This window comes from Talpa europaea, assembly GCF_964194135.1.
Source record: "Talpa europaea genome assembly, chromosome: 9".
Lineage (NCBI taxonomy): Eukaryota > Metazoa > Chordata > Mammalia > Eulipotyphla > Talpidae > Talpa > Talpa europaea.
In genome coordinates this window covers 111,941,433-111,968,919 of record NC_140076.1, presented here as the reverse complement: position 1 = coordinate 111,968,919, position 27,487 = coordinate 111,941,433, and the positions used below count along the sequence as shown (strand labels likewise).

General features: G+C 48.7%; 2 protein-coding genes across 2 annotated transcripts in view; both read right to left on the bottom strand.

Annotated features, from left to right (window-relative positions):
• The window catches only part of CD101 (CD101 molecule), a gene marked incomplete at both ends in the record, with an annotated part of 29,384 nt that extends 21,459 nt beyond the window's left edge, over nt 1–7,925 (bottom strand). Inside the window, 2 exons of the mRNA XM_084242467.1 lie at nt 646–1,026; nt 7,883–7,925. Of these exons, the coding sequence (XP_084098593.1) occupies nt 646–1,026; nt 7,883–7,925 (424 nt within the window). The remainder of the gene's footprint in view (nt 1–645; nt 1,027–7,882) is intronic.
• Nucleotides 7,926–19,725: 11,800 nt separating this feature from the next.
• Nucleotides 19,726–27,487, bottom strand: part of PTGFRN (prostaglandin F2 receptor inhibitor) — a gene marked incomplete at its 5' end in the record, with an annotated part of 64,840 nt that continues 57,078 nt past the window's right edge. Inside the window, 3 exons of the mRNA XM_084242977.1 lie at nt 19,726–20,080; nt 21,672–21,977; nt 26,090–26,197. Of these exons, the coding sequence (XP_084099103.1) occupies nt 19,914–20,080; nt 21,672–21,977; nt 26,090–26,197 (581 nt within the window). The 3' untranslated portion in view covers nt 19,726–19,913. The remainder of the gene's footprint in view (nt 20,081–21,671; nt 21,978–26,089; nt 26,198–27,487) is intronic.

Genomic DNA, 27,487 nt, shown 5'->3' with positions numbered 1-27,487 from the left:
ATAATGGTGTGAATAGAGCATTGAGAAAGAACAAAGATGGGAATGCTGCCCAGACCATCAGCACAGGTCTCACCCAAGAGGTGCTTTTTAAACGGGGTCTTGAAGTATATGTAGGAGCTTGCTAGGCTGAATAAAGGGGGATGGATATCCTAGGAAATGGGACAAAATTATAGTTGCTATGACTATGACCCTCTCCCCACAGGTAAACAGGCTAAAGAATCATAGTTTGAGAACAATCATGTCCAAGTTTTGTGATTATCGTTTATTGTATATACATCACCAGTTCTCTTAAGTAAATTTTCTGCCTCCAAGGAGGGACGTTGCATGGGGAGAGGCCTCAAAGCTTTGCCTAATGCTGTTGCTATAATCAGCTGATGGATAGCAGTGGATCCGGCCTGGAAAGACCACACACTACCTAAATCTTCATGGCAAAGTTGGTTGGAAACATGAACTGAGAATTTTAGAGAATATGAGATACTGTGTTTGTGACAAATCTCCAAAATATCCAGAAGCATATTTGGGCTTTTTTGCCAAAGCAACCAGAACAGTATAAAGCCAAGTGGCATGGCCAGGAACCCGGGTGGCGGGGATGCAGGCCTCAGTGGTGGGGAGGTGCTGGCTGGCAGAGGAGGGCAGACTGCTTACCGATCAGAGTGGTCTTCGCATGATAATTCCCGAAGAACTTGCCATCAGTGTTCGGTGTGTGACACTCATACTCGCCAGAATCCGTCAACAGCGGCCTTGAGATATGTAACAAGACTGAGTTGCCCAGAAGCCTCTCCACGTAGATTTCCTTATTTCGAACCCTTTGCCCATACTTTGCATAAGTGAAGGTTTCATCCGAGGTGCTAATGATCTGAATTTCCTGGTGGGGGGATTCGGGCAGGTAAACAGACCACTGGAATTGCTGCTCTGAAGGTCCCTTGTAGCCTGTTACCTGGCAGCCAATGCTGATGGGGTAACCTTCAGCTCGATACAGCGGTCCTTTCTGAACTGTTACTTGTCTCTGGCCAATGCTGAGCTTAGCTTGCAAGTAGGAGAAAGACAGGGGAATAAAAATAGATTAGTGCTCCAGTGCCCAATGTACCACAGGATGTAGCTCCCTGTATTCCAATTCTGGTAAATGAGATCGTAGGTTATTAGCTATAATCAACTCAAATACTCAACACCTTCTTCAGGCTGAGTAGTGAAATGACTTGATGAGTTAATTGTTCTTTTATAACTTTAACTTCCATAGTAATCTCTAGACTCTTAAAAAAAAGTGTTGCTTCATCAGTGTAACACAGCCACTTCCATAAGACATTTCAATGTATTTATTTTAAAGTAAATCCAATGTATGGTAATTTACCTTTTGCATTATTTTCTAGGAAGATCCAGCATCTACATCCTCAAGCCTCAGCTGCCTGGGTAGCTGCAACCTGAGTGTTGCAGAGCAAAGTCTGAGCCACCGCCCCCAGTGCCACTCATTCTTTCTGGTGGGTTGGAACTATCTGTAGCAGCTGGCCAGGTCTCAAGCAAGACCAGCTAAAATTAACATTTGAAGAGGCGGCAGCATTTCCGTTTTTTATCACGAAAGGTTTTTTTTGTTTGTTTGTTTTGTGATTTTTTTTTAAAAGATTTATTTATTTATGCATACAAGAACTGAGGCACAGGCCAGAGGTGTGGGGTTGAAAGGATTCACCAGAGACAGAGTGGGGAGCAGAACAGGCAGAAGACACTGAAAGACACTGCTGAGGGGAGCAGCGGGCGAGACAGGAGAGGTCTGCTGCGCCATGTGGGTAGCTCCCTGGCCAGGGCTCAAACTCGTGTTGCAGTGGCTGTGGACAGCTTCATGGTGCCGTGTCTTACTCCCTTGCACCACAAAACAGGGCAGTCACTGCTTTGTGATTTTTTACAGAGCCCCCTCATCTTTATAGGAAAGCTTCATAAAAAAGACCTTCAAGTCCAGTAGGATCTGGGATGAGAATTTATTTAGTTCTTCACTTACTGAGTTTTCAGTGAGACCACTAGGGCATGTTTCCCATTGGACAAATCTCAAATATTGCGTTTAAAGGAGAAAACATTATTCAATGATAATGACTCTCACACATTTTCAAAATCAAGCATTTGCAGAAGCAAAATGTATGTGGGCAGCTCTCCTGCCCACCTGTGACTATGCAGCTGCCTCTCGTTTCTCCTTTTTCTACATTTTTAAAATGTAAAAAGAAAAAAAGAGTATGTGCTTACGTATCATTTTAATAAAGGCGAGTTTATTTTGTCACGGAAGGAACAAAGGGCAAATGGCAAATATGCCTCCAAGGTGAGCTGGGTCATTCAGTGGGACCAGGGGCCGGTGAAGGGGGCAACCATGGAATGGACACAATGGGGGTGTACAGGAGATGTGGGGGAGCAGGACACCTGCTACATTTTGTGAATCCACAGGACAAAGAGTAAAGGAAATTAAAATAATTCTGATGGGAGGGAACTACAGAAAATGAGCAGAAAAAATAAGTGTAACCTAAAAATATGAATAAATTAAAATTTTGAGTATCTGTGTATACTCGATGCAAAACTGGAAAATAAACTTTCAACCAATCTACCAACACACACACACACTCCAGTGCTGATTTAAAATACACTAATTTATTCATAAATCCCAGTTTATGTGACATATTTATATTATGTTCTCTTTGTAATAGATACCTAGAGGTTAGAACATCTGAGAAAACTTTAAATTATTACTTGAAAAAAATTATACTACAGAGACAATTTAAAGCATTTTCAGCAATGCCAGCCAGTCTTAGACACACATCTCAGAGGAGTGTCTGTTTCTCTAGGTTAGAGAAAGAATATCCACAGCCTCACTGTTCACCCACATCCCACCTTACAACCTTCATCAGTAGGATAGATAAACTGAGATTCATTCATAAAATGGAAAATTCTACAGAAATGAAAGTGGATGAATTGCAACTGGTTGCAATAATGTAGATGATGGTGTTTAAGGAAAGATGCAAAACCACTTTGGAATCTCTTTTATCATCTACAGAATGATTCTATTCAAGGATAAAAACATCGAATCACACTGTATTGTTTAGCGGTAAAGCCATTAAAAAAAGAAAAGCAGAAAAGTGGCAGTAATGAAAGTGATTGTGTGTGTAGATTGTGATCTGGATGCGCACTTGCAGGGTGGGTGGTGGGTGGGTGCTTTTAGGAGCTTAACAAGATTCAGTCTTGACTTGGGTAGTGATTACATGATTTTTACTTTGTACCTGCGTGTTAAGTAATTTCTATGTGTTACATTTTGCAGTAATTTTTTTAAAAAAATAGGGTGTCTGAGGTATAAGAACCTGTTCCACAATATTATTTTTGTGGCTAGGCAACACTTCTTGAACATTTTCTATGAATTTTCAGAGACATGGCTTCACATTGGAAACATATTATTTTGAAAACTGACACTTCTTTTTCTACTGCTTTATTTGTCAATTCAGTAAATATTTATTTGACCACTTACAGTATATTTCTGATGCTTCAGGGGTATAAAGATATACTTTCAGTATATTTCTGATGCTTCAGATATAAAGATGAGTTGGAATAGTCTCTAACTTCTAGATGTTGCAATTTAGTCAAGTAGGATAGTAGTCATCTCTCTATGAGAAAAGTGCTTCGAGGAATTTGTAGGAAGGAGAGATTACATTTTGGGAGAAGGGAGATAAGTAAGGCTGGTGGGAAAGATCATATTAAAAATGGACTTTGGAGAATTGGAAAGATTATGACAACTGACGTGGGGAAACAAGACCTTTCAGGTAAAGGAAACTTCATAAAACAATTGTGTAAATGGGGATCAAAAGGCTTGGGAAACAGGAGAAGTCAGCTGGATTGGGGGAGGGTTCATGAAGATTAGAAGAAGGAGACAAGACTGGGTAGAAATTTTGATCCGGAACACAAAGGACCTGACTATCATGTTTGGAAGTTTGGACTTGATAATCAGACAACGGGAACCCACTGAAAATATTTGAAAGATCGCATGAAAATTATCTTGACAGCTGTGTGTCAGATGATGGAAGCTAGAAATTGACATTCAGTGATTACCAAGTCCAGGGTAGCATGATGAAGACTACAGGAGAGGGAAAGAGGGATGATAATTTAAGAGTCGCCGTAGAGATAAAATCTGTGAAGTGCTTCAGTGCTGGCTGCTTGCAGTGAGGACGAGTGGACGGGGCGAATGGAAGGCGGGAAGATCAAAGAGGGTGATAGGAGATTTATTGCAACTGGGTGGCCGAAATAAGGCTACCAGGAAGATTAACAGTTGCAAGTTAAGGGGTGAGGGGAAAGATAATGAACGGCATATAGATTGGGAATACTAAATTTGAGCATCATGGAATAAATTAGAAGGATCTCCAGCAAATATTTGGAAATCATAAAATATGTGTAATCTCATCCTTTTTGGAACTCTAATATTCCTGCATTTAGCAATGTCAGATCTTGTAAATGTTGAGTGAGACTTGAATGTCGCATCCCAAAGTCTAGTCCCATTGTTCTCACTGCCTCCTATGAATGCCTGTCTGAACTAGGGAGTAGGGGGACAAACAAAACCCACAGAAGGAAGAGTCAGGGCCTCCCTGGTGGCACAAGTGGTTAAGTTTCAGCACTATGAAGCTATCTGCAGCCACTGCAGCACAAGTTCAAACCCTGGCCAGGGAGCTACCCACATGGCGCAGCAGACCTCTCCTGTCTCGCCTGCTGCTCCCCTCAGCAGGGTATTTCAGTAGATCCTCCTGTTCTGCTCCCCACTCTGTCTCTGGTGAATCCCCTCACCCCTCCCATCTCTAGCCTGCACCCCAGCTCTTGTATGCATAAATAAACAAATCTTTAAAAAGAAAATAAAAGAAGGAAGAGTCATCGAGGTGGGAGGGCAGGCAGGACACATCAGCTTAGCAACCAAAGGAGGCAAAATGTTTCCAGAGGAGAGGACTCCCCAGCACTGCCAAATGCTGCCGAGAGGCAGACTCTACAGGAAAGCCCTTTCAGTCTGAAAGAGGAGGTCAGTGGAGGCCTCTGTGAAAGAGATTTCAGTGGAGCGGAAGCCGCAGATCTCAAGGGCAAGAAGTGACTGCTGAAAGTATAAACTTCGAGAAGTTTCCTGAGAAAGAAGAGAAAATAAAATGACAGCTAGAAAGCACACATGTGTGGGGAGTAGCAAGCAGGGTCGGGAGGGCCTGGGTGTTGGTGCCTGTTTATGGCAGAAGAACACCAGAGGGTAGAAATGGATGAAGCAAGAGAGGATGACGTGTGGAGTGAGGTCGCAGCAGAGGCATGAAGGCAAGAACAGGACCACGGGGCAGCTTTCTCAGAAAAGTAAAAAAAAATAGTATTTGGAGCTTCTGTAGGGTCGAGGTCAGTTCCAGGGCTCTGAGGGTCACACTCAAGCCTTGTTTTCAATGCAGCCGCTGTGGGTATGTTAGGACAGCTGAGGAGCTGAAGACCCCTATGGTCTTCTCTCTTGATGGAAGGAGGGGTCAGCTCCTCTGCATAGCAGTGCAGGTTCTTGTGGACAGCTGGGCCCAGAGTCCACCCTTGACATATTGCAAGGGACTCACACCTTTGACACACGAAGAATTCCCCGATGGGGCCGGCTTTAAATAAGCTCTCCAGGATTGCCACCTATCACTATTATCCCACCATTTGGTACACGAAAACAGCAGTTTCAAATGATGGCACCTGTACGAACCCTACCTGGGGGCATCAAATACAACAAGCAACTTCTCTTTCTTTCCACCTACCAGACCCCTACATGCTTGGAGGCCAAGAGAACTTCCACCCAAAATTCAGTGGAATCTTTTTTTTTTTCCCATGAAAACAGTCTCAGGAAGATCACGACCCTCCCCAGGATCCTCTCAGGTGAATGGCTTATTTGTAGGACAGCTCATCGGGGTGAGGGGTGAAAGGTCAAGCAGGCAAAGCTAAGGAACTGTTTAACCCACATGTTTACACCTGACCTTTAACCTCTTCCAGCACCACATCCTAACAGGATGAATCAGGTTTTACATTTATTTTTTAAAAAGTAATTAGGACAAAGACTACAAACAAAGGAATGGATCAATTGCTCATTGTTTCATTAATTTCTTTCTCCCCCTGCCCCCCACTCTATTTGCAATGGCCAATACCAGGCTTCCAAAGCTTTTTCAAGTTGCTTCCTGATTTGGGTGCCCTTCACATAAAAACCGTGGTTCTATTCAAAAGGAGTACTATGGATGAGCCAGAATTTAGAATTAATAGACAGCTTAGTTTAGTAACTATTGGAATGGGTTAGAGAGAAGCATCTAACTTCCCTTTTTTGGGCCTTGGTTACTGCTAGTTACTACTTTCTTTCCCCCCTGGGCCTTCCAGCCTGCTCATGGAAAAAGAAAAAAAAAGAACAAGAGAGAGAATTGGTAATCACCTGACTCATTGCACAATGCAAGCCCAGTTTCCCCTATACACAAGCCAAATACAGTTCAAACACCGCTCAGACACTTGAGAATCACACTCAGAAAACTAAACAGGGTCAACGGAACAGGCCAGCCACGGGGCCCCACACGGCTCCCCCGCCTGCCTACTCATCGGCGCCGACAGAGCCCATGTGGCAGCCAAGCCCTCCCTGCAGTAGCCTAGCGCCTTCCATGCTGACCACCTCTTACCCATGGGGCTCCAGAGCTGCTCCTTACCTCACACTAGTCCATGTCCCTTGAGACAGGAGCCCGGATCAACTCAACTCAATTTTATCCTGCTCTGTGTGAACACTGCACCCTTTTCATGCATGAACCACAGCCCTGGTCACAGTGATTGCGAGTTCACTTAGTTACCCCTGTCGTCACAGGCCCTGCACCAGCTCAGTCTCTTCTCTCCAAAGCAGCGGTTCTTAACCTGGACCCGCAGAGAGGATTAAAGATTCCATGAACTTGGGAGCAAGAACAAAACTTCATTTTTATTCTCACTGATCTTCAAGGGAATTTAGCATTTCCTTCAGTTATGAAGGTAGCCAACAAACCACAGCCGTTTCCTTATCACATTACACTTGGAGGTATCTTGAAATATTGTTCCTACTCATCACTTCTTTGAAGTCTGGTGGTTAATTGTCCACCTCTCAATTTTGCTATAGAATATGTAAATAAAGCAGCAATTTATTCATTTAAAAAGTTTTGATAACTGCATTTCAAAATGATTGCGCTCCCCTAGAATTCCAGGCCTCTTATTTTATGCATTGAAAAAATTATTCTGAGATGGAAGCCATAGTATAAAAAAGTACCTGCTACCTGCTCTGGAACTCTGGAACCAGTTAGTTCATTTACTGCCGGTTCATCTGTTCTCTCATCTTCCTTCATCTTTCCACTTGGTTCTAGCATGTTTAAATGTCCCTGGCCCTGCTAAGTTCCCCCATAGGCTCCTCAGTAGAGCTAAGTGAACCTTCCTGCCCCCTTCTCCCTTCTCAGTAATCAGCCACCACTTCAGCTCACAGGTGAAGTCCAGAATCTTCTCTGAGCTTAGCTAAAACTACTAAGTGCTTGCATAAATTTTCCTTGCATAGAGCCACACCCAAAGCATCCCTGACTCACCAAGCTCTAATATCACACAAACCTGAGTTGGGGAAGCTGAATTTCTTTCTCCAGGAATGGGCGAGCCCAAGATGATAAGGACAGGGCCAGCAACATGGGCAGGTCTGGCACACAGACAAATGTGAAAGCCAGCGAGAGCAGCAGAGCACCTCCTGGGGCCAAGGGTGTCTTGCTAAGCCAGAGCCGTCATCAAGAAGTAATTATCATCACCCTCCGCGATGTGTGGCCTGGTCTTGCTGTAAAACCCATCACCCAGCAGCTTGGGGTGACTAGCCCCGCGCCAAGAGGAACATGCAGAATGAGACACTTACTCAGAAAAAGGAAAAAAGATGCCACTCGTGGGATGAGTGCCATGTGGGCCAGAACGGACCTCTCCTGCTGGTGTCGCTGACTCTCGGCAGGCGCTGAGTAATGAACGCGGTGCCTTCGCTAGGAAGGTTAAGAGGAAGCAAACGTGTGGTTTGCAGCCCACTGAAAAACAGAGGTGGCTTGCAAAAAGCAAAACCGGTTGCATTATGTACTTATTTGCTAATCACTCACATTTGGGTGTAAAAGATCTACCTTCATGGGTCAATATATGCAAAGAGAACTAAGAAAAGCTGAGTTAAGTGTGCATCAATGGGTCATCATGAGGGGATTTTTAAGTAACCTGAATTTAAAAATCAGTGCAAAATGTTCTCTTCACCCTTGCCTCTCCTTCCGTCTTGCGAGAGAACAGACCGAACAAGGAGGGAGCGGACCCCCGGGGATGCGGGGCTGGGGGCACATGAGGTGGTGAGGATGGCTTCGGGAGTCAGCTGCCCGGGCTGGCATGCGGATTCTATTTTTAACAGATTCAATAGATCTGTGTGATCATAGGAAAGTTAATTAACCTATTGTAACCCCTATCTGTAAAATGGAGATACTAATAGCTTGCCCCGCCTGACATTGCCATGGGAGTTGAATGAACTCATTCACTTAAGCACTTAGGACAACGTCTGATACATGGTAGGATTCAATGACTATCAGCTGCTGTCATCACCGTCAATGAAGTGGATGTTCCTTGGCCCAGTGGGGGCCTGGACACCCAGGATGGCAGGGCGTGCCTACATGTGACAGCTGACATGAAACCCAGCTCACCTGAATGCTACTGTAGCTGCAGGACCACACAGGGGATGGGGACCGAGGACATCAGCGCCCTAGCTCAAGCCCAGATCTAGGTAGGACGGTAGCACCCCGTGAGCCTCAGGCTACAGTGACAGCAGACCCAGGTGCCCTTGTCAGGCCCCCTGCGGCAGGACTGCTCGGGGCGCGTGGCAGGCTCAGCATGCATGCGATGCCAAAGCCAAGTCTTCGTTCTCAGAAAACATCACTTGTTCAGATCATCACGGTGCAATACCGTGCACAGCAATTGATGTGGCCCCAAGAGGCCTTGGGGGAAGTTGGCGGAGGGGGGTGGGGGCAGGGAGGTCAGATGAGACTGGGAGGAAGAGCACCAGGTAGCTGGGGAGGAGGAGTCTGGCGTGTGCAATGGTGCGTCAGCCACCTTCTCCAGTCAGAGCAAGGGAAGTGGAGAAGGTTGCTGTAAATAAAGGCGGCCTGGGGGTGGATCCTAGTGGCCATCCGACACCCCAGACCCAAAGGCTGGTCTTTGACTCCATGGGAAAGAGGAGCAGGGGAGGGGTGTTTTGTTTTTTAAGCAGGAGGATGGGCTTTTTATTTATTTATTTATTTATTTATTTATTTTTAGATTTATTTTTATTTATTTATACAAACACTGGGTACAGTCAGAAGTGCGGGAGGGTGAGAGAATTCACCAGAGCCAGAGCGGGGAGCAGAGCAGGCAGAAGGACCGAAGGACACTGCTGAGGGGAGCAGCGGGCGGCAGGAGAGGTCTGCGCGCCATGTGGGACCCTCCTCCGGTGGCCGGGGAGCAGCCGGGGATCGAACCGGCGCTGCAGAGGCTGCGGGCAGCTTTGCAACCCAGCGCTCAACCGCTGCGCCATCGGGGAGGCCCAGGATGGGCTTTTTAGATTGGATTTTCTTTTTAAAGAAATTCCATGTGTGGATGGCTAACCGCTTGCAAGTTGAGGGAGAGAGACAAGGGTAGAAGCAGGAAGGCCAGTGACAAGACTTTGGCAGTTTTCTGTATGAGCAACAAGGAGGGCCTGCTTTAGGGCGTTAACTCAGACAAGGAAAGACAGAGGAAGGGGTCACCGAGGACTCAGAGAGCCCCCATCTGGGAAGCACCTACCAGGTGTTAGGGATGCAGTTGGGCTACAAGCGTCGCCTCTGACCTTAGGACATTCTGTTTGCGATGGTGAAGAGGTGGCGGCGAGTAGGACAGACGAGCCGACACACGAGGTAAATTAGGGGAGCTCTCCTGGAGAAATGCAAGTAAAGAGACACTTGGAGGAGGGGGGCAGAAGGTCTAATTTGAGAATGGGAAATCAGTCGATTCTTTAGGAACAAGGAGGCATTTTAAATAATACTAATTTCTTAACCGGAATGAAAGTAGTACAGGGTAACATTTGACAAACTCAGGTCTGGAGCCTCTAACTCTGACCCTTTTAATCATTTTATTTTTATTTATTTATATATTTTTCTTTCTTTGTTTTATTGATTATCAATGACATCTAATCACTCGCCCCCAATGTCAGTCAACCTCCAAAGATTAATGAGTGAAAGGCCCTGCACTTCCCTTTTCAAGGAACTGGGCAAGACTGGGAGGGGATAAAAAGGCCACAGGCCCGCCCCCACCAGGAATTTGGGTTCTAGTTTAATAAACAACTATAGATAAGAAGCAGGAGCCCCGTTAGGCAGCACATGTTAGGGATCCGATTTATGGCTCAGGCAAGAAATAACCTACGAGTTAATAGACTGGAGCGGCCACCGTGGGCATAGGGCAGCCATCAGTCATTCCGAAAAGACCGGTTTTAAATATGTCCTTGCAGATCTGGAATGATTCCAACAAGCAGAGAAGAGAGCGAAGGACACTCCGAGCAGGGAGGGATGACAGGTACGAAGGGACAGAGACAAGGATGTGCAGGCTGCATTTAGGGGGCAATTAAGGGGCGGTTTGCCTAGAACGGACATTTCAAAACCACCTCTCCAGAAGGATGACTCTGACACCTGTGAGACTTCAAACACAGGTCCTTGCTCACCATTTCAATTGGAGAAGTCACATGTCACCCCCAGGTGCCAACATTTTAGGCCAATGCACTGTATCCATTAGTTATGAGTGTGTAGCCAGCAACCACAAAACGTGGCAGCTTTTAGCATTTGTTTTTGTTTCTATGTCTATGACCCATTAGGTGAGTCTGGTGAAATGGGTGGGTTTGCTGGCTCAGCTGGGGTCAGCTGGGCTAGGAGGGCCTTGCTTTGAATGCCTCTGCTGTCCTCCATGTGTCTCTCCCATCCCCTAGCAGGCTAACCCCCACACGTTGCCATGGTGACATCAGGGCTTCCAAAGAACCCATCGAAACACACAGCACTTTTTAAAGCTTCTATTTGCATCATGACTGCCAACATCCCAAAGGCCCAAGCAAATCCATGGCCAACTCCTAATGCGAGAGACGGGTTAACAGACCCCCACCTCTTTGGGGAGGGCAATTGCAAAGTGTGTGGCAAAAAGAGCAGTCAGGACACTGATGCCATCAATTTGTCATGTGCAGTGAAAACAGAATTATTTAGAATTAAGCACTGACTGCAGAGAAAAAACGATCACTGCTGGCAGGACGAGTCCCCTGTATTTATGAAATACACACAACCAAATAATTGCTGTGCAACTTCTCATTCCCAGCTGTTGCCAATTTTTTTTTTTTTTTTGCTTTTTCCATTTTAGTGGCTCCTTTTCTGCCAGAATTTAGCATTGACAGGTTGATGTCACTTCTTTTCTGGAGGGAAAAAAGCTTTTTGTTGTCAAGGGAAAAAAAAAAAGATGAAAAAAATGGAGCCAGGGAGAAAGAATTATCCTACTACCTTGGGAATCGCTGCCTTGCAGTTGTGTTGGTTGAAAGGAATGTGGAAGAGTAGTTCCTGATTCTGGTGCAGAGTGCCAGTGCTGGACAAAGCACACAGGAATATACTAAAGAGACAGTTCTGTTCCAGTTCTTGGAAGATTAATGAAAACAAATATTTTTTTTTTGAGGTTTGACATGCTCAAATATCAATTCCACAGAATCCTGGAAATGACAGCTGTTGTGGTCTCTTCTCCTAAGCATTCAGGCCAAGAAATATTTAAACAGGGACCTTCTATTTAACAGGCGGTGTGGGGCATTTCCATATATGCATCTGTATGGAATCACGTCAGTATGAGATCGCTATTACCAACCCCACTTTTACAGATGAGAAAGAGCAGAGGTTCAGAGAAATCAACCGACCCATCCAAGACTGAATTGTCTGATCAGGATGTGGCAGCCCACCTAGGCTGTCCGTTGCGGGTCCAGTGGACTCTTTCGGACACATTCTGGCTCACTGCTTCTGATTGTCAGAAGGTAGATTGTGTGAGCTAATGAGTGACTGGGGGCCGGACAAGAAAGACCCCCAGGGGTCAGCAGAAAATTGATTCTCGTGCCCCTTCCCCTCCCTACTTGAGTTCTTACAATTTTAGTCAAATTGAGGGTCACTCCACAGGTGTGGGCCTCGTCCAGGTGTAGGAAGCCCTGCAGCTGAGCCTCACGCCTATGTGTGTGGACCCCCAGGTCCTGAGTGAACCCTATGCCTGGCCCAGTTGGAGGGTGATGCCCAGGTGTCAGTTCCCAACTCCTTTGGCTCTAACTTCCCACTGGCCCACCTCTCCAGGGCCGACAATGAGCTGACCAAGGCTGAAGATCTCTTCCAAGTGGGTGATGACTCCCTCCACTTGTGGGAAAACCCTGACCTAGATATTCACGGGCAGAGCAAAGGCCAGGGCCTGGGGTGGGCTGGGTCAGGCGGGAGATGGGGAAGAGGAGATGGTAGCAGAAGGGGCCACAGTTGCGACTCCATCTATTTCCAAATCCTCCTTTGGGAAAGGTTAGTCCTTAAATTTCCTATCAGGGATTAAATGACAATAAGCTCTGATGATGGACAAAGAAAGGAAAAGGGCTGACTAGATCCCAAAAAGAGGGAGCATGGCCAGGAGGGGGCAGGATGCTCTCGACTGGGCTTTGGTCCTACCACCCACTTAGATCGGGGTACAGGCACTGCTCACGCGGTCCACTGAGCTCGGGGGGCTCCTTCCCCGAGCTGGTCACCTTTTTACGCTCCTTTCAAACCACTTCAACTTCCTCTTCTCTTCAGACTTCTTGTTTCCCTGTGTTCTGTATTCTGTGATGCTGTAACTATATTCTGTGATAGCTGTAATTGGCTACCCGTCAGCCCACTGCTGTCTGACTGAGCTTCTCCTGAATGTCCAGGTCACAACAGTGGACACTACCCAGTTCCCCCCCGACTTGGTCTTTCTGAGGCACCAGGTATGACCGGCCATTGACAAACTAGCTTGGAATTCTTTCCTTTCTTCTCTGACGCCACTCTTTGCCCGCAATTCCCTCAGCCCTTGGGAAGTTTCTTCTCCCAAGATCCTTTTCTCTACCCAGCCTCCCCCACCCTAGTCCTATTGTGGTCTTCACCACAAGCAAGACTGGACACTCTCATCCCCTGTCTGGTTACTGACAATCACTAATGTAGCTCCAACCCCAACTTCCCCCAAAGCTCCAGACCATCTAGTTGGAGTTGAAAATTTCCACTTGAAGATCCCACAAGAAGCACAAACTTGAGTTGAAGCTGAAATAATTGCTTTCTCTTTCACTGCTATTGCCCATTGTGGTTGAAAGGCCCAATAGCCACCCAGACACACCATATTCCATATCCCCTTCCAAAGTCCTGTCAGTTTTCCTGGAATCTTTCATGAGTTCCTTCTATCTGCTGCCATCTCCCCCAGCCGTGCCCCCACAACCCCTACTGCCTGAGCCATCTAAAATACAAATATATCTCCAGATGAACATTTCTCAGTGACTCCCCAAATATTTCTGGAGATTCAAGGCCAAACTCCACTTGACCTTTCTGGCCCTTGGGATCATTGTCACCCCTCAGACACAAAACTGCTTGTCTTTTTCTCCACACATTCCTTCTTCCTTTGCAAATGCGATCTATCCTTCTGCCAGAAGCTGCCTCACCCCTACCTGGTAAATGTCTATTCATTTATAAATGTGTAAGGCCAGGTTTGTACCTTCTGTGTGAAACTTCTTACATCTCAGAGTTTACCTCTGTGCTATGTCAGTGAAGCCCTATAATTTAATTTATTACCTGGTAATAAACTGAATTCTTGATGTAGCTCCTCCTACAACACCACAAATTTCACAAAGCAGGGTCCAGTTCTTACCCATCTTTCTATTTATTTAACAAACATTTACTGAATGCCTGAAATATTCAGGCATATGGCTGGTGTTTAGATTTAGGACATGTATAGACTTTGGAGAGAGAAAAATCTGGTTCAAATGGTGAGGAAATTAACTTCATTTCTTTAAGTCCCAAATTTCTCATCTGTAAGAATGGGGACAAAGAACAGTGGAAACTTGATTATAGGACACAATTTCAGCTATTAGCTAATCAGTTAACAGTGTCAGGTAAATTTGAGAATCATGAAAGTACACCTATGTGTCTTAGAGAGTTTACTTTTGACGACCACGCATACATATGATGATTCATCAACCTCCTGACACAGACCCAGTTCTTCCTCACTGCGTTTGGATCTAGTGCCTGGAGTTTGTATCATTTTCTTGCGTAAACCAAAATGACAATGTCTTTTCTACAACTTCCCAGTTTGATTTCTTTAAAATGGAGTAGGAGTCTCCCTGGTGGTGCAGGAATTCAAAACACAGCGCTATGAAGCTATCGGCAGCCACTGTGACATGAGTTCGATCCCCGGCCAGGGAGCTGACTCACAAGGCGCAGCAGACCTCTCCTGTCTCACTTGCTGCTCCCCTTAGCAGTGTATTTCAGTATATCCACCTGTTCTGTTCACCACTCTATCTCTGGTGAATCCTCTCACCCCCCCATACCTCTGGCCTGTACCTCAGTTACTGTACGCGTAAATAAATAAATCTTTAAAATGGAGTAAAAAATTTTAAAACATTTGTGAAGCCAACAGAGGATAACCTCTATCCACATTTTTGTGATTTAACCTTTTTAATCTTTTACAACTGCTTTGCCCAGACCAAAATTGGTAATTTTTTTTTTTAAATAGCAATTTGCCTCTGTTGACTTTTTCCAGAGAATCCATCTCACTTTTATCTTTCTTTAGCATTCATAGTTCATTGCTTTACATTCTATTCCATGACCTTATGTAATCATGGTGGCCAGGACTGATAGCACCAATAGGTAGGAGATTACATACTTGGGTGATCACTTGCCCAGATGGAGCTGGGGCATCCTGGTGCACCTGAGCAGTCTATAAGTCTCAAGTGGCAAGTGTCAAAATCTTGTCATTTTATTTTCTGGTTTCTGATAAGTTGACATCTAGGGTCTTGCAGATCCTGGAGATGATGCCCCTTTAAGGGCTGGCTGGTTTCTACAAACAGGACATGTGACAAGCCCACCGATCCTCACCCACCCTGAGCCCACCAGCTCCTCCATCGGACTCACGCACTCAGGATCCCCATCCCATGCTCTAATCAGCCCAGGATGACCTGTTAGATCACTGGGGACAACTTCTATGTCCAAAAGCCTGTTGAAATTATCCAAACCAGTCAATCCGAATGTGTTTGCCCTGACCTGCTCAGTGCTTCTTGTGAAAACCAGAATAAAGTTTGTTGCCCATGTTTCTACTGCATTCCCTCTGCCTCCTGATGGACACAGGGACTCTCCTGCATGGCCCCTTCCCAGGGTGTGGGTGCCCCCCACCCCAGGGATCTGTGTAACAGTCATCTTCTGACCAGCTGGCCAGCCACAGCTAAATAATCAAAATTTCCGTTTTAAAGGTGCGCCAACCACATGGTCTGTGTGTCAAGGAAACGGGTAGTTATTATTTGGAAGATCTAGTTAAAGGGAATATGGGAAGGGAGCTTCTGCTGTCATCACCTCGGGGTGACCTGAGGCAATTGTCCTATGCATTGTAAGAGTCCAGCGTGAGCTGTGGTCACAGTCAGGCATGGGGCCACACAGTGAGTGGCCTCCACTTCGTGCACTTTCAGAGCCTGTCGGGGGAGCCCAACCAAGCCTGGAGGGGCAGAAAAGGCTCCCTGGGACCTGAGGGAGAAGTAAGAGTTAGCAGGTAGAAAGAAGTTTCTAGGCAAGCAAACATGTGCAAGTTAGTGGCAGGTTCTCTGCATAGCACAATGCCTGGGCACACAGCAAGAGTGCCAGCCAGTTTCTGTTATGTTTTTCATTTAAACTGAGGCATGACCAGGTTCCATGATAGGCAGAGGGTTGCTAAAGGTCAGCTTTGATGGGGTCAGCATTTGGGTGCGTGCAGAACCCTCCTGGTTCATTGGGAAGCTGCAAGGACGGGCCAGCTCCCAAGGAAGAGCAGCAACTGTGCATCTATAAACAGCAGGCATTTTTGGTGCCCTCTGTGGCCCCAATCTTGGGACCCAGCCCCAGGCCCTGAAGATCCACAGCTGTAAGGGGTCCCTGCCCAGGACTCAGGAGAGCCAGCCAAGGACACAGGTGCTGCAGGGGCCAGCAGGGAGCTGGGGGGCCCTCACCAGCGGTCCGGGAAAGAAGGGTGGCTCCTACTATGGGGGCTGGTCCTTGAGTTTGGCTCGCACTGGGTCATGAGTCAGAAAGGCCATTCTGTTCCAGTCGCAACATGGTCACAGGACTTTGGTGTGTGTTTCCTCATCCGCAGAGAGGAACCACCCTGGACTTCTCTGTTTCCTGACAGGAGACCTAGAAGGTCATGAGAATTCACCAAAAGACCAGAGGACCTTCCATCAGCAACAGGATCCTCGCCCTTACCCTGTAGCTTGGTGGGAATCTCAATATCGATGCTGATAAATCCGTCTCATTTATCTTTAATGAAAATCTATAACACTTTCCTAGAAGTCAGAGATCAGAAGGTGCTTTCATCGCAAGTGGAATCCAGCCACCAGCTCTCGTGCAGTCAAGACAGAAGGAGAACAGAGGCCAACACCAAGTTCCTCACACAACTTCAATTTAAATTAAACTTCCTTTAATGAAATAAAAAACAAATGGTGCATTGCATAATACTTGTGGTCACAGTATAAAACAATACAATTAGTTCATATAACATTGGATATGGACAAAAATACACAAGACCCTTTCTTTGTCTACGTAAAATTCGGCAGATCCTTATGCGCCACGCTAAAAAAGAAACAAAGTCAACTTTTTTCTCCTAATGATCTGCACACAATACTTCTCACTGAGAATTTGGTCGAACAGTGGAGGAGAACTTACCCAAATCCCAGTTCCCTTCTTCCTCTGTTGTCATCAGTGAAGCTAAATTAAAAAAGTTTTCTGAAAGTAGCAAGTTGTGTAGTATTGCTTATTATTCCTGCCAAAAAGGCTCAGTCTTTGGCTCACAGATGTCAGTGACAAAATCAAGGCTGCAGGCAGTTGTAAAGCAAGAAGCAAGAGCCACTGGGGAAAAGAGAGGAGGGTCTGGAGGGGCCTCCTTTACTGGGGTCACAGGGAAAGTCATGGGGTGGTGGGAGGGGTGGGCATACAAATAAATAAATTTCCAAGTTAGGATTGAAATCCAGTTGGTGAGTCAGAGTTCCACCGTCCCATGAAAAAATCTGAAAAGTTGTCCAAAAGTCAAGAGTTTGCATTTTTTTTATTAGAAAAAAAAAGTGAAAAGTGTATGTAAACATTGTAAAGTAAACAATTGAATTTCGAGGCTTCTATCTGAACGAAGCTGAGGCTCTTTTCTGGGGATGCTTTTATGATTAGAAATAAAACCCAAATTTTTTTTATAAAGTTTCTTTTAGTTCAGAAGTGCAATTTCATCTGAGAATCGTAGCTGGTCTTTCTCTCATTCACACCAGTGATCCTGGCAGGAACCTCTTCCAAAGAGCACTTTGTGGGAGCCCTATTTGGTACAACAAAAGTGTCTCACACTTTCCAAAGACACACGGGCCAGGCAGGTGTACGTCATGGAGGGAGGTTGTAGGTCCACTGCCCTGGGATGTCCGCCCCCTTCCTACAGCCGTGGGCGGACTTGCCGTGCGGCCAGCTCCACAGACAGAGGATAGGGTTGGGGTCAAAGCCACAACTCCAGCCTTGACCTGCAACAGCAGCCTGCAGGACAAGGTGGTGTGTGAGCACGCAGCACTGGCCACCACTGAGCATGTGGTGTGACCCATCGTGGTTTTACACACCCCTGGGCCTCAGGGTCATGTCCGAAGCTAACTCTCCTATCCTCCAACTAAGAAAGGGCCGAGGACAGCCTCCATCTTTTCGGGGTGTGAAACTGCAAGTGTTCAAGGGCACTGGCTGTTACTAACACAGCACATTTTCCCATGTTTGGAAAAGGGTTCCTTTTTGTACAGTCTCTTTCATTCCTGTTTGTACCAGCAGCCATGACCCACCTGCTCTGAAACAGCACAGGAAATCACCTGCAGAAAACACCCAAATCCAGTGCTCTCAAGGTGGTGACCGGCTGCCTGCCCCCCACCCACACTGGGGGGCTGGGACATGGGAGCCAGCGCCAGCAGCCTAGAATCTGTCTTCTCTCCAGGAGACAGAAACCACAGGGGAGAGTCACAGCGATGAGCCCCCGGGCTGAGGCGTGCAGAGCTGAACGGGACAGGGAGGGAGGGGGCGGCGAGCAGGCCGGACGTGGCTCTGCTCGTGACAAAGAGCTGCACGTGGATGGCCATCGCTTTGTATTACTTTATTGCTCAAAACAAGTGAATCTGAATCTTTTCTCCTTTCTGGAAGACTGAGCAGTGTCAGATCCTTCAGGGCCGGGATAGAAGCACCGGGGATGCGGGGGCTGGGGGGGTTGTCACGAGACAGGAGTGAGCCTTGGAAGCCCTGGGAAGCCGCCCAAAGGCCGGTGCTCAGCCCTGGGGGAGGCTCCAGGGAGGGTGAAGAGTTCTTTGGGTCTCTGTCCTGGTCCCGGTGGGAGCCATTGAGCAGACAGCCTGCTCCCTGATCTACTTTGTAGGCTGTTCACGTGGCTATAAATTGCTGGGTTTCCTTCATGTTCCTAACAGGAAAGCGAACGCACCACAAAGTACACCCTCTCTCACCAGCCCCCTGGAGGGGATCTTAAAAAGACTTGAAGGACTGAAAAGGTCATGGAAAATGCATGGTTCTTCTAGGCAATTTCTGATTCTGTGAAGTCAGTCTTGCAAGCAGCAATCTGCCTTCACGTTAAGGAACCCAAGAAGCCCATGAGGGACGTGGGGTATCTGTGGGCCCCTTGGTGGCCCTGTGGTAGCCAAGGCCTTTTCTCCTGCAAAGGGCAGGCAGGAGGGATGGAGGCAGCCTCGTTCACCTGACACACGGGGCACCACTGACCGGTTCGGCACGGGCTGGGGACGGGGACGCACGGGACCCCCGAGGCAGCCGGGCACACAAGCCCTGGACTGAGCTTCATCCCTTTCCTGTCCCCAACCTCCTCTTCCTGCAGGCCACTGGCCGCCCTGGACAGAGGTGGCTGTGTATTTTTCTTCATATTCATTCTTAAGGCTAAGGTGGCAAGATAAGGTGCTCGGTGGAGAGCAAGTTCTAGATTCCAGGGCTGCCATTTCAGCACTCTCACATAAAGCAAGTACGAAAGAAATGGAAGGGGGCAGAGAAGCAAAAAAAAGAAAAGCATTTGGGCTCAAGAAGAAGTTACATACTGCAAGTTTAGATCTCAAATGTCGTCTAAACCCCTGAAAATAGGGGGTAGGGTAGGGCCGTGGAAGCCACAGTCAGCTCTCATCCAGGCCTGGGTCATCTCACGCCGGGGCGGAGGCCACGCCAGCCGCTGCCCTCCATGAGCCTCCCGCTCGGAAGCCGGCTCTGGGGCGGCTGGTCCATCCTCACCCTAGACCAAGAACTCCGAATGCCATCGCCCCCTCCTCACTGCAACCCCTCGAAACGAAAGATAGAAACACACACACGCCAGAGGATCTATAAACCAGTAGGAGAAAAAAATTAGACAAAGGTTAACCATTAAAAAGCCGCAGTTGGGAGAACACACACTCGATTGTTCGATCAGAAAGTGCCGTGGGGAGAAGAGCCGTGTGCCAGGCAGCGCCCCCGCGCTCAGAACTTGACATGCAGAGGGGGGCGCGGCCACGTCCCACCTGAGATTAGAGAGGACGGGGTCAGGCGCAACACACGTTGCGTTCAAGGTCACTGTCCTCTCCTCGCCCACGCTGCTCCCGGACCGGCCCTCCATCGCGATCCCAGCTCTGGGTCCGGCTAGTCCATCTCCATGGACATGAGGCGGCGGCGCTCACGCCGAGTCTCCTGGACTTCCTTCTTGCAGCACCAGTGGGAGCTGCAGTACCCGATGAGGCAGGACAGGAGCCCGATGATGGTAGACAGGCCCACGCCGATCAGCAGGGGGTACTTGAAAGCGTTCAGCACTGGGAGGCAGAGGTCAAAGGGAAGCTGGTTAGTGATAAAGAGAAGACCACAATCCCCATCCCCTTGGACTTGTATGTAGCACCTAGCACTGTCTCGGATGCAGCACCTAGCACCGCCTCATACATAGCACCTAGCACCATCTAGGATGCAGCACCTAGCACCGCCTCATACATAGCACCTAGCACCGCCTCGTACGTAGCACCTAGCACGTCTAGGATGCAGCACCTAGCACAGTGTGCTGAAAACATAATAGCAGCTCTGTCATATCTGTCCAAAAATGAGCAAATGTCTCCGCACCCAGCTCTGTGGTGGTGGCGGGGAACAGAAAAAAGCTCTCATTCCATGTCCTTGAATGTCAACTTGCTTTTTAGGGTTTTGGCAGGAGATTGATTTTTAAAAGTCAGTATAAGGGCACCACACATTCAGTGGCAGATGCAGCCTTAAAAAAAAAAAAAAAAAAAAACCAAAACTGTGCATAAATCAATTCTATGCATCAAATAGCTGAAGTGTACTGGGGAGCTATTTTAAGCAACACTATAGTAAATTATCTAGCAAAGTGAATAATCACTCCCTTAACTTGTTTGTTAAATCTGGGTGTTCATATGGAATCACTTCACGCAAGGAATTTCTAAGATGCAAATATGGTCTAGGTGACTAAGTTTCAGGAATGCACAAACGTGTCCCTACCCCACAAGCCAAAGCCCACGTTGCTTCCCCACAAGCACCGACACCCTGGGGTGAACGCTGGTCCAGTGGTGGGTGCCGGACACGTCCCAGGCTTTAATTTCCTAACACGCACGAGAGTATTGCCCCATCTTCCCAGGGAGGAAGTAAAGGATCAGAACAACTAAGTCAAGTAAGGAAGTTGGGGTGTCAATTCCAGTCTCCCCCAAGCTGACATATCACTAGGGAAACACCCTCAAAGGCTCTGACTAACCTCAGAGGCACCTGGACTTCCCTTCTCTCCATGCAGTTTTTTGATTAATGTTTACACTGAAGCTTTTTGTGGAGAAGACACGTTTCTCCTCAACTAGGAGGAACATCCCCGTTCCTGGGGTGCTCAGGGAACAAAGGGGTGGGAGGGGGCCCTCTGACCACCGAGTTAGGCTGACCCTGGTGGTCAGCATGGGCTAGCAAGGCCAGGAGCTCCCTCTCCATGTCAGAGTTCTGTGTAGAACCCCTCTGTGCTAGGCTCATGGGGAGCCCCCTGCCTTTTCTAAGAAGCAAAGCCAACAGGAAGACAAGATCAGCAGGACCCCTCCTGCCCCCCCACCCCAGCCTGTCAGGGACCAGACCCCATGCAATGTCCTCTCGGCCTCGGCTGGGCACAACCACGCCAGGGCACACAGAGTGGGCTGGTCCAGAATTTCCAGAGAGGTAAATCATTGCAAATCCTGCCATGAGCCTTAAAGGATCCTTTCCTGATGGAGCCTCCAGCACGTGACACCAGAGCTGGGCACACAGCGAGGGTGGCCGATGCCCTTCCCGGCACAGGCCTGCCAGGGCAGAGAGCAAGCAGGGTTTGCCGTGGCGCGTTCCAAATGAGGGCACCGAGGGAGAGGCTCCCCAGACACCGGGAGAAATGCTTACCATCCATCTTCACAGTAATAAAGATGGGCCTGGAGTGGATCTCGGCCTCCTTCTGCCAGGAACCTGTTGGGGACTTCACCCACGGAGTCACGGAACAGTAGTAGTTGCCAAAGTCCTGGTCCTCGGAGCTGTGCACACGCAGCAGGAACTCGAGGACGCTCACGCGCTCCAGGCTAAGGTCGCTCTTCCAGTCCCTCTGGGCGGTGCTCACGATGCCCTTCTGATCCAGGGAAGACAGGAGCACAGGCGCCTTGTCCAGGCCGAAGGAGTGCACCGCAAACCAGGACACGTCAAAGGCCATGTCGTCTGCGGGCGAGCAACCAGAAGCCGGGTCAGCGCACACAAGACAGGCACACGCGGCCGGAATGCATGGAACTTCACTCCGACCGCACGGCACAGGTACCCTGGGTCCCATGGGCTCCCCACAACCACCCTACAAGAGGTGCCATCACACCCCCCTCTTTACAGCAGCACGAAACACCTTGTTCGAGGTCACATGGCCAGGAGGGAGCAGAGTGTGGTGGCTTAACACTGGGAGTCCAAGGGCAGAGAGGATTCTGGGGCTGGATTCTTAACCATGCCGCACCCCCAGCTATAGCACACAGGCAGATGTGTCAGAGCCAAAACATCTCCCCCAGGACACAGGACTTGACACTGGTGCGTTGGGGACACAGCACCTTCTGTCTCCCAAAGAAAGCAGGTCCTTGGTCATCTCAGTAGACAGACCTGGGAAGCCAAACAGCGAAATGCACACAACTGGGAGTCATAAACATATTGTTTGCGGCTGTTATTTCTGCCCCCTGCAGAAAGGTTTCCGTTCAGAACAAGAGGGAAAAAACGTCAAGCTGAGAAAACTGGATGCAGTTAACAGTCCCAGAGAGTGAGGCGGCTGCCTCGAGAGGGACTCTGCAAAACCCAGGTCCAATAAACGAATAAGGGCACAAAAGAAGAAGACACAGGGGTGGGGTCCCCAGAATGTGGACACAGGGTGCACATCACTGGCGCTGCCCACTGACACCGGCTGTGTCTGGTCTGAGACCCTGCCGGCAGGCCAGAGAGCACATGGGGTCACCCGCAGGGCGTCACCTTGAAGTCGCCTGGCGAGGCCTTCTAGATGTAACACTTGCTCATTCAATAAAAAGATACTGAACCTCAGAAAGCACTGGATAAGGTAAATGCATTCAGATGCTTCCTATCAAAGAAAGATGCACGCAAAACTAAAGCAAGGATTTCTGTAAAATGATCCAATTGGTAATTCCTTTTCAACTCACTCTAAAATTACCAGTGGCCACAGGCGAATCTCACCCTGCCCCACGTGATGACAGGACTCTAATCTGACGCTCAAAATATCTTCTTTCCTCCCCAATGACCCACTGAGGCACTTGAGCGTAAAATCTGCTTGTTCCCAGCATGCAGGTCAACTCTCACCAAGTACACCAGCCCCCTGGGGGCAGAGGGAGTGCCGCTGGCATCCTCGCTCCCTCACTGTGGTGCTGTTGCCTGCAGGTGCCGGGTAGTAAACTGAGGACAAAGTCACAAGTGTCCCAGTTACCTGTGCCCAGATGCAAACCTATCCCGCCAAGCCATACAGGGTGGTGGCCAGGCTGCCCGGGCTAGAGCCCTGAAGCCAGCACTTGCTAATCGCATGACTTAAGTTTATGGGTGGGGATGTCATTACTAGGCAGGGTCCTAAAAACAATCGAGGAGATGACTATGGCTATGTTTTTGGAGAGTCAGAAGTTACACTCGGATCTCTATGTGGGGGTACTGCCGGTAGCCGGCTTTTATTGAGCATATACTATATTCCAGGTGCTGTTCTCGGCACTTTGTAAGATAACTAATTCCACCATGGGTGCCATTGTCACGCTGTTGTCATTTCAAAACTGTTTTTAGGACCCTGCCTGGATGCCAAAATCCTGGGCGCTCAGCAACTCTATCTGCAGATTCCTCAGCCAACATCAGAGTTGGTTGAATCTGTGAACACAGAGTCTGTGGATAGGGAAACATCTGCATATAAATGGACCAGCACAGTTCAAACCCAGGTCGCTCAAGGGCCGAGGTAGATGTGGCTAACGGGATGGGAGTCAATGCCTGTAGTATACACACCGGTGTCCCACACAGACCGGTCGCTGTGCAGTTGCTGGCTGCAGAGACCCCCACCTGCACCTTCCCCAGGAGACTGGTCTCAGCTGCAAGCAGCCACCTCCTGGAGATGCATTCGGATGTTAAGAAACAGCTGGAGATTGACTAGTTGGGGGGATGTAAGGGCCCAGACCTTTACCTTCAGGCAGCCACACTCTGGGGTACCATTGAGCTGCAGAGCTCCCTGAGGGGAGTTACGACTTGAATTTAATTCACATCTCTGCCTGCCTTCTTTCCCTACTCCACCTCGAGTCCTCGCTCCCTCAGTTTTCTCCCGAGAGCACATCCTCAACTAATCACGTGCATGCTCGCCTCAGGCTCGGCTGCAGAGAACCCGACTTCTGCCTCTCCAGGGCCGTGATCAGGCCCAGCCCTCTGCGCCCTGGGCCCAGCACCTCCTCCACCTCGCCAACATGGCCCCTTCCAGAACAGAACCCCTCCACTGCCCCTAGCCTGCATAAGGAAAAACTAAATTATAACTTGTGTTTAATTATTCAGAATCTTCCACCCACACAGTCCAAGAGTGCAAAGTTCTGGAAAATTGTGATCTGCAGGATAACAGCTGCCTAGAGCTTCAGCAGTTACCCTGGAGGAAAGGACCTGTAGGTGAAGGGCACAACTGGTGATCCATTAACTCTCTGTCAGAGCATTGCAACGCTTTACTCTGATGGATCATAAATGAGGGTAAAACTGGTATCAGTGATTTCATACATTTGCAAGCCTTTCCCTCCCTTTCCCTGGGAGTCTCTTCTACTTTTACCTTCACGTCACTCCTGAAGCCTGCCCTGGGCTCCCTGTTTTCCTGCACCTCAGGAACAGCAGCGGCAGCTCGCCTGAATCCTCCCCTACCCCCAGAGAACAGAGCTAACCACGCCACTGGTTCGGTTCAGCTTCTTCAATCTCCTTTCCTCTGTCAACAGACTCTTCTCCTTTTCCCACCTAAGCTCAAGTATGTTCAGGTTCTGAGGAGCCCAATTCCTGGCTGGAGCCACTAGTCCACAGGTCACTACACCAGCCCGCAGGCCAGCTCCGGCCACCAGCTTCCCGGCAACTCCGCGGAGCCCCTTAGACAGCTGCTGCAGTGACCACAGAGCGAAACATCATCCCACCTGATCCTTGATGCAAAATGTTTGCTGGACTTGAGCTAGGGTCCCCTGATGCACCCCCTGGAGGGCCTGCAGAAGCCAGCCCCAGGCAGGCTGCCCGGGCCTCGGCTCCTCCACTCCGCCAGACACAGGCCCAGCTCAGGGCCTCACGCTAGCTTCGCTGCAGCTGCCCTGCCGTGGCTTATCATCTGCCCTTTAATTGCCGCCCCCAGTGTCCACCCCAGGTCCCAGAGTCACAGAATTCTGTGAATCCTGTACAATTCCGCTTTTTTAAAACGTACAAATGTGTGAGATTCTGGCTCCATTTGTGACAGGGGTGGGGGTGCGGAGCAGGACAGAGACACAAGGTCAAGCGCAGAGAGAAGACGCCACAGACAGCGCGTCCAGCTCCCCAAGGGCCCCTGGGGGAAGGAGGAGGTGGGCACAATGCGGCTCAGCAACAGAGGCCCCTGGGCGCCCTGAATGTTCCTCCAAACCCTGAGGGCCTAAGAGCACCACAGGTAGAACAGGTCACCGAGGGGCCCAGCAGAGGATGCTCAAGGCTGATGCCCCACGACTTCAGGTGTCTCGCGGGGGCCGCTTATATTTTCGGCACAGAAAGATTTACAAAGGTTTCCTAGCAACTTAACATACGCCAAGCACCTGGCCGCTTGCATCTCACTCGGTCTGCTCCATCCTGCACAGAGCGGCTAACTGTTCTCTGCCAGCACGTTACGTGGCGTTTCTTCTGTCTTCTTAACTAGGTTGCAGACTGTGAGGGCAGATTTGTGCACTCTGCTCCCTCCTCTAGTTCCAGCATCTACAGCAGCATCTGCACATAGGAGGAGCTCAATGAAGTGCCGATGAACCCATGAATGAAAGGCAGAAGGAGGGAGGCTCAGCCAGTGCATTTCAAAACAGCTTGAATCACTCCCAGAAGGGTCCCCCAGCTCACCTCGACAACTCAGACTCCAAAGTCTGGCTGTGTTTCCACATCACCTACAGGCAGCTGCACCCATGCCACAAGTGTTTATTAAACACCTACTAAGTGCAAATCACTACACCGGGCAGGTGGGGGACAGGCAGGCACCCGGACCCCTGATCTCCACTCGTGTCAAGCTCGTGTCAAGCAGTGGGGGAGAAACACTCCCAGAAGCAACGTGGGGAAGGAGGAAGGATGGAGAGAGGTACCTGGGTCCAGCGCTGCTCCTTCGACAGAGATGATGCAGAACAACTTGATGAGCTCCCCCCGCACGACGGACGGCGTGTCTGAGTGCACGGAGGCATTGAACACGGGGCCTGGAAAACAGCGAGTGTCCGTGAGTCTCCTTTTCACTTTTGTTTAGATTCTGTTCTTGGTTCCTTTTTTTTTTTAAGATTTATTTACGCATAATAGAACTGGGGTGTAGGCCAGAAGTGTGGGGGGTTAAGGGGATTCACCAGAGACAGAGTGGGGAGCAGAACAAGCAGATCTACTAAAATACACTGTTGAGGGGAGCAGTGGGGAGACAGGCGAGGTCTGCTGCACCATATGGGTCAGCTCCCTGGCCAGGGATCGAACTCAGGCCATTGCAACTCAGGCCGTCATGGTGATAGTGCTGTGACTTAACCCCTAGGCCACCAGGGAGGCCCTCTTGGTCCCTTTCTAACGGGCGTCTACATGTGGCCGCCTTTCCTTGGAACTGAGCTAAAAACCGACCGAAAAGGTGTTCTAAGCTGCTTCTCTTCTACTCAAGACATGTGCATTGGGCACATCTGAATGGGCTTCATCTGAAGATTACAACCAAGAAAACATTCCTAAAGAGTTAATTTTGCTTCTGGCTTTTTCTAGACCTCTTCTCTGATGGCAACTAACAGTCTCATGTGAAGGCCAGCCCCGGCTCCCTCCCTGGTGCAGTCTGGGTTGTCTTGCTTCCCCTGGTTCCCTTCTGGCCTGGGGAGGGTGGAGGAGGGAGGGCTCAGGACAGAAGAGGCCGCTTCAGTCCTGGTGCAGTGAGAGGCCCCTTCATGCTGGGTGCTGAGCACAAGACCCTGCTTTTTTAAGAGGTAGAAAGCCAATGAGGAGACAGAAGTGTTGACAAGGTGACATCTCGATTGGGGATGGTGGGCGAACTGAAGATGGCATGGAGCTTATCTGCCGGGCGGACCTGAGGGGTCAATATTCTTTTCAAGAACTACCCAGATCTTCCTGAGAACATTCCAGTTTATCATCATGAAAGACCCTTCTTTCTTCCAAAGGCCAGAAGATGCTTCTACCTATCTCCTGGTTAGGTAGTGCCTCTCAGCACCATCTCCTTACTGCAAGGCACGGAGGCTCCAAGTATTTGAGCTATAAGGTACTGAATATACTTCCAGGCAACACAATAAGAGAATTTAATGGTAGGATTTAGTAATGTTTGCCATCGTGGGTTGGATGCAGCGGGCTATAGACATAGTTATTACTGTGTTCTTTGATTAGCAGGCGAGTAAGTGGCTTACTTGGGTTTGCTTGTTTGTTTGTTTCTACTAAGTTACTATAAATTAAATTTAATTATATATATATATATATTTTACATTGTTCTTCCTTTTTGTACAATGCATGCTTTCTGC